The 7500-nt window shown below is 40.3% G+C and overlaps 1 protein-coding gene across 5 annotated transcripts in view; it reads right to left on the minus strand.

Annotated features, from left to right (window-relative positions):
- LOC138032918 (2-aminomuconic semialdehyde dehydrogenase-like) overlaps positions 1-6102 on the minus strand; it is a 33403-nt gene extending 27301 nt beyond the window's left edge. For all 5 annotated transcript variants that reach the window (XR_011128512.1, XR_011128514.1, XR_011128513.1 and 2 more), the window contains exons 1-3: positions 5925-6102; positions 5059-5265; positions 1597-1808 (exon numbers count right to left, since the gene is read on the minus strand). Coding sequence is in view for 2 of the 5 variants with exons in the window: in XM_068880630.1 (XP_068736731.1) it covers positions 1597-1808; positions 5059-5265; positions 5925-6097 (592 nt within the window). In the remaining 3 variants the exon portion in view is untranslated. The remainder of the gene's footprint in view (positions 1-1596; positions 1809-5058; positions 5266-5924) is intronic.
- Positions 6103-7500: the final 1398 nt, after the last annotated feature.

Here is a 7500-nt window from a genome sequence, read left to right on the forward strand (position 1 = left end):
CGTAATATCAGAAGGCCTGCAGGAAACCTTGTGAGAGCGATGGGGCCAATGGTTTCCAGTCCTTATCCGAGAAGGCTTGAAAGTCAAACAATTTGCAAATGAAATTACAAAGGCAGCAATTTTTGTGCCTTCCCATTACTGTTGCTGAGAGGTTTATACCAAGACCCTGTCTGCAGATTAATTCGAAACTGTCATCTACTGTAGATGACAGAGAAAGAGGGGCGTTACTAAACACAGGAACGGAACGGAATATACCGGAATAAACCGGAATATGCCGGAATGAGGCGGAATGACACCGGAATGAGACAGAATGAACAAGAATGGTACCGGAATATACCGAAACGAGCCGGAATGACACCGGAATGAGGCGGAATGACACACAAAGCAGCATATACCAGAATAATCGGAATATACTGGAACAAGGGGGAAATGACTCCGGAATAAAACCGAATGACATCGGAATGAGACAGAATAAACAAGAATGGCACTGGAATATACCAGAACGAGGCGGAATGACAACAGAATATTAGGCAGAATAAACCAGAAGGACACCAGAATCAAGCTGATTAGTGTGGACCGGAATAACAAGGAACAAAACATGATTCATTCTGTGAATGAATAAATGTTGCAGAATAGAGAGACTGACAAAAAAAAAAAATTTACATTTAAGGGGAAGTAACAAGGCTTAGAAAGAGTCACGATATGTTCTCACAATTCTTCATGTAAATATATTATCAACGATCGATCTTTTTTTCTGTGCTTCTGACTTATTTTTTCAAACAAGGAAACACTGCGTTCAGGTTCGATGGCATTATTGCCAACAATCGGGAAGAGAAAAAGAGTCTTCCGGCCGTTTGCGCGAATCTATTTCCGTATATGCCCATCACGTGTGGGTCATGGGAAGCAGGCAAGCAGCAACGGTAATTAGTTTGTGGTTCGCTGAACTTGACTGTGATTGGTCAATGCACAATTGACCTGTCAGAATGAAATAAAAATGTTGACGGGTTTACTGACTCGCACAGTGAAAGCCCCCTCCAAAATCCATAGATAAAAACACAATTAGAATAGCATTCTGTTTCTCTTGCTCCTATATTTGTTCACAAAAAAAATGTTACTTCCACAAGAAATAATTATTCATTTAGCGACGGATATACCTGTCAAATTTTTCTCGTGATCGAAGTGTTCCAAATGTTACAAAAGGCAAAAACACATGCAATGCCCTTAGGGAATCATGTGACAGAACAAAAGCATTTTCAGGTTCATTCCGCCTCATTCCGGTGTCATTCTGGCTCGTTCTGGTATATTCCGGCACCATTCTTGTTCATTTCGTTTCATTCCGGTGTTATTCTGCCTCATTCCGGCATATTCCGGTTTATTCTGGTATATTCCGCTTTATTTGTGTGTCATTCTTGCTCATTCCGGTGTCATTCTGGCTCGTTGCAGTATGTTCCGGTACCATTCTTGCTCATTCCGTCTCATTCCGGCATATTCCGCTTTATTCCGGTATATTCCGTTCCGTTCCTGTGTTTAGTAGCGCCCGAGAAAGAGCACTCAAGAACTGGCAAAGACAACTTCCACAGACAAATTGACATGTACCTGCTTCATTCAGCAACTTTGCCATCATCCATGCAGTGACAGATGTCATTTCACTTGGTTTGCACACAACAGTGTTCCCAGCAGCTATGGCTGGAGCTATCTTAAATGTTAAGAGATAAATAGGCAAGTTCCATGGTGAGATGAGGCCAGCCACACCTATTGGGCATCTGATACAATAGTTGATTGCTCCCACTTTCTCAAGAACATTGGAGCTACAAGAGAAAAAGTTAAATAGAATTTAATTTAAAACTGACAAAAATCATAAGAGTATTACAGGTTTAATCAAATGGAATACTCCTGAAATTAGGGAATAATTTCACTTGCATTTTTTCCAACAAAACATGTGTCAAACTACCGTATTCCCTAATTTCACTTGTCACCGTTTGATTTTCCATACTATAATTATACCCATTATATCCAAATGACTTTTCTTGGCATGTGATTGGATTGTCTGGCAGATGAAAGATAATCCTCTTTGACCCATTGCCTCCTAAGAGTGAGACTTGAAAGATGTTTTTTTTTTATTTTATTATTTTTTCTTCATAATAACATTACCTTTAAGCACATGCAACAAACACTACGCCCCACGTCCCCTCCCTCCAACTCCATTACTCCACAAACGCCAATACACAACAACGCAACCACACAGAGCCTACTAACAAGGATAGAGACAATAACGCTCGACAATAAGATGATAAGAAATACCTAAATAAATTTAATAAATATAGCTTTCAGATTATATGCACGTTGCAAGAGGACATTATTGGTTGTCCTATTCAAAAAACTTGCCCCATTTAACCCATTGAATCCCAGGGGTTCTCCATTGATGAGTAAAATTGTCTGGCTTTGGACAGAGTAAAATACTAAGTATGGCCAGTTCAGGATGGCTTGGGAGCCAAAGGGTTAATGATTATTACCCATTGACTCCCAGGGGTTCCCCATTGACGAGTAAAATTGTCTGGCTTTCGTCGGTGAATAAATGACATTATTTTCCCTAGATCCAACCCTCTGAGGTCCAATCAGTAGCAATTTAATCCTTTTAATCCCTAGAATTAGCAGGAGCTAATTCTAGTGCACAAAAGTAAAACATATTACAGTATGTACTGTAGTGTCTCAATGATGATGGCCTGACAGTGGAATTCATTCAATTGTTTTATGGTGGTAATTCAAAGTTCATCAACTCATTTGATAAATTTATTGTGTTTTACCCTCCCACTGAAGCACCACCAAAGCTTCTAAAGAAACTAACCCCTCCACTCATTAGCCATAAGGGGGCTCTTTACATGTAAATCCAGATTACACAACAATTTTAAAATAAAAAATTAACAAGACTAACGGACTGCTACTGTAACAAGTTGCAAAATTGTTGAGACACTTTCATTAAAAAACACCTTTTCTAGCTTCCAATACCCGCCGTATCTAGATTTTAAACCTTTCCCACTTCCCTTTCCCTCTCCCCATTTCAATGTTGATCGACTGTTTAAGTTTGAAAACAATTTTTTTGTCTTGTTAGCAACACTGATAAGGGAAGGGGGGGGGGGGGGAGGGAAGGGGGCTGCAGTGTCAGAGATAATAGGTAAATTAATAACTCCCCAAGAAGACAAAGTGTCTCCACTATTTTTGCAACTTGTCTGATTAATGGTAATAATTTTGCCAGTCCAGATTTGAATCCTATAGGGAAAATTTTCAATGTAGAAAAGCAGGAACTTAAGAAACAATCGTTAGATATTGTATATTAAGCTCTGAAACATTTCAGAAGTGCAAAACACATTGTACCAAACACAAAAGGATATTAATTATTGACATACGGTGGCACAGATTTTCAAGTGTTTGGACTTATCATCGCTAACAGAAGACCCCATACCAAATACTAATTAAGTGAGCAAAGTATTTTGCACCGCAGATCTGATGCTCCGAAAGTTACACATGGCACGTATTATGTAACACAATACCATTTATTGTGTTTCTTGGTGACATCAATGGGGATGGTGGCATTACCGTTGCAAATCGTATCTTCCAGCAAACAGCACAATTCAACTAGTACTTTCTTTTCTATTCAATCCAATACATTACCTGATGATTCATAATAAAGTTCACACAGTTAGAAATCCTGTACATATTGTCTATTCCAGTTACCAACGGTCTACCTTCCAAGCACGGTCTACCATCGCAACAGCAAGAAATATGATATCATATTATTTTCTCAGTGAATTTTTGGGTAGACCGTGTAGACCGTTTCATATAAATGTCCTAATGTGTAGCCGGTTCAATTTTGTTCACTTTTGTATCTCTGTGTAAGACAAATCTCGCAAAGGATTTAGCACAATTGGGAGGTTTCTTTTGATCATTGTGCTCAGTCGGTCATTCCAAAGAACATGGAATTAGGCTGTGCCCGACATGTCACTTAGAAGACTTGCAACTAAGCGTTAGCAATCCCTTCTCTGAAAGCAGACTAACCCGAAAGCAATAAGTAATGTTATAAATGGACCTCTATGAAAATGTATCTTTGTATAACAATGTTTGCTAAGAATTGATTTTTCGGAAAGTGGGTGTTCCCTTTAAATGGCATGCAGTCGCAGTTAAAGGAGAGGTAATGTCTGTTTCTCATATGTAAACTACAGCTAATTTTGTACATGTTGCGAGTGTTTTAGATGTCATGTGTTGACTGAAATATACTTGTTTAAGAAAAATTAATTTTGAAATCGGTTCCAGGATATTTCTAGCGTACTGCAAAAAGCGAAAGGATGGAAATCACATTTTTTTATCTCCCAAACTATGTGTATTTTCGACGTGAGTCACAGAAAGCAGTGAAATGGCTTCAAAAATTGCTTCATACCAAAACCCCGCCAAAATCCAGTTTATCGCTGGCCATTTTCCATTCACAGCAGATCAGAGAATGAAACCTTTTTTTTCGAAACACCATATTAAACACAAATTATATATGCCTTCCCGTACCAACAAACAAAGTGACAGAATGGCAATACAGTGACAAGCAACTCAGACAAAAAGTTGCAAAATAATATATAGTTGAGACACTTTCATTAAAAACACCTTTTCCAGCTTCCAATACTAGCTGTATTTACAATTAAAACCTTTCCCACTTCCCTATCCCTTTCAATGTTGACTGTTTCAGGGTTGCAACAATTTTTTTGTCTTGCTAGCAACAGTGATAAGTGGGGAGGGGGGCTGCAGTCTGAGAGATAATAGGTAAATTAATAACGCCCCAAGAAGGTGAAGTGTCTCCACTATTTTTGCAACTTGTTGTAGCAGTCCCTTCTAAGTCAGTCAAGCTGCCCACTTTAATCACGCAAGCAAGTTGAAAAGCCGAGGGGAGAAGGGAGAGAAAGAGCAAGCCACAGAACTTCTTGCCCTCTCCCCAATCTCCCTTCTGCTCACTTGGACGACTAAACAGGGTGGCTTGACTGACTGAGAAGGGAATGTCCAGCAGTCTACAAGACTCACCGATTCAAAGATGATGCACCAATTATTGTTGAAGCATAAAATCTGAAGTTAAGGCAAGCACGTGGAATATCTATGGTTTTTGCCAAAAGCACTGGTTTTCCCTGATCTTTTGATTCTGCCTCAGCAAACTCCTCTAGCTTGGACTCTATCAGATCAGCAATCTTCATCATAATTCCTGCACGGAACTCTGCTGTGGTGATCGACCAGCTAACATGGATTAAAACAGAAGTCTAGTATTAAGATAAGGTTAAAATAAGCATTAGGGCTAATAATTATTTTTTAAAAGCAAGAGTATTATTATTATAATTATTATAAGTAAGGAGCTTTTCAAGGATAACGAGGATAACAACACATTTGTAACAATAGTGACTTTCCCAGTGATTATGCATATAGTGGGCCCTGTATTCTGTAGTTACGCCAAAAAAAGAAAAATAATGATTGCCTCTGATACAAAATCAACCCCCTGCTCTCTCAAATTGCCAAAAAGAAAGAATCTTGGTTCCTTTCCCAGCCCTGACCTGATATTTTTGGTGATCTCAAAATACTGTCTTTGAACACGAAATTGTACTCAAGGCATCTCCATGCATTATTTCAATAACATTTTGCGGTGTTTCGTTGGGAAGACGACATTCGCAGTTACGACAGAAATAATTTTAGGGGTTGGGTGGTGGGTGGGGGTGTGGGATCAAGAGGAGCTGGTTCTGACGCCAATAGAAAATTCTTCTGTTGCCAGATTTTGAGAGGTTTCCCTTCTTTGCCTTTTAGGTGCAAACTTTGTTCAATGATATGGACATAAAGTGACACTGTAATCCCCGAAATCGGCCAAAGAGACCGAATCCAAGAAATGGTTTGTGGGAATATGTCACCTTTCAAAAGCCTTGTTTGCAGCTTTCACTGCCATCTCAACTTCTTTTTGGCCACTGTCAGGAACTTTGCAATAAATCTTTCCTGTCGATGGATCATAACTGTCGATGTGAGCCCCACACGGCACAAACTTGCCATTAATATAATTTTCAAGAACGAGCATATCAGCCGCCATCTTGTTTCTAGAATGCCTTTGGACGATGGGCGCCTGGGAAGGAAATTGCCTGCACAATGGATGCATGTGAAGAACTGCAATAGTGCAGAATAAAATTCATCTTAAAATATTGCTTATTAAAATAGACCGACAATTTACAGACAAATTACAGATCTGTATTTTGCAAGCACTTATAGCCTCATGGCTCAAAACCCTCGGTTAAGAAATCATCGCTGTATCGAGGCGTAGCTATTAAACGAAAGTGTTAACGATTCGAATAAATAAGTACAAGCATCGTCACTGTCTATGAAGAGCTCGTTTCGCAAATTCAGCACTTCCGGTGTTTTCTTTTTGTCTTTGGCTATCGCAGGACAGTTGTGATACTTGATGGCGGAAATTCGCGCGCTAAAGGCGCGCGCGCGGAGCACCATGGTTAAAAAAATTTGGGGTGTTTACCGTTCAGAAAAATTTCCGGAAATTGCGGTTGATACAGTCGGAGTTTTTGGAAACGCAAGCGACGCCGTAAATATTCGAACGAAAGGTCTGGAGCGAATGTAGAAACGGCGAGGAAGAATGGCGTGTGAGGCTCGCGCGCTTCACACGCGAGGATCACGCTTACGGCGCTTCGCGCCTTCCGAAAATGGAAGAAAACGACTGTTTTGCAGTCTAATACAAGAATTTGGTTTTATCAACGGAGTTGATAATGTAAATTGGCCACCGTACAGAGATTCTAAAAGCTGACGTTTCGAGCGTTAGCCCTTCGTCAGAGCGAATCGCTCTGACGAAGGGCTAACGCTCGAAACGTCAGCTTTTACAATCTCTGTACGGTGGCCGATTTACATTATCAACTCCGTTGATAAAACCAAATTCTTGTATTCTACTTCCCCACCGACGCAGCACCACAGTTTCTTTAGAAACTACCCCTTCATTCATTGTTTTGCAGTCTAGTTGGTTTGTAAATGGCCCATTCCCTGATTTCATACCGTGGGAGCCTGGCACTAGCTATTTTTGCCGGCCGGAAGTGAAGAAAGATGGCGGAAATATGAAAGAAGACTCGCCCAAAATGGTTTTTGCAGCGTTGAAAAAAATGATGAATGATGATTGTCTTGAATCGCTCAACACAAAAAAAACTTGGGAAAACTTTGTAATAGTCTTAAACTTAAAGTTTCCGGGACTTAAGCGGCGTCTACACGAGCGATTTTTTGCTCGCGTCGGTGATGCGATTTTTTTCAAGGGTAGCTACACTTGCGACTAATTTTGGCGACAAATTGAAGGCCGCGCGAATCGTACACTACAAGAGACTTGGGCACTATAAAATACTCTTCAGTCGCGTCGCAAGCGCGTCAGCTGTCGCGTCGCAAGCGCGTCAGCTGTCGCGTCGCCAGTTCAAGGGTGGCTACACTTGCGATTTTCATCTCGTTCTG

Source organism: Montipora capricornis, chromosome 14 (assembly GCF_036669925.1).
Source record: "Montipora capricornis isolate CH-2021 chromosome 14, ASM3666992v2, whole genome shotgun sequence".
Taxonomy (NCBI): Eukaryota; Metazoa; Cnidaria; class Anthozoa; order Scleractinia; family Acroporidae; genus Montipora; species Montipora capricornis.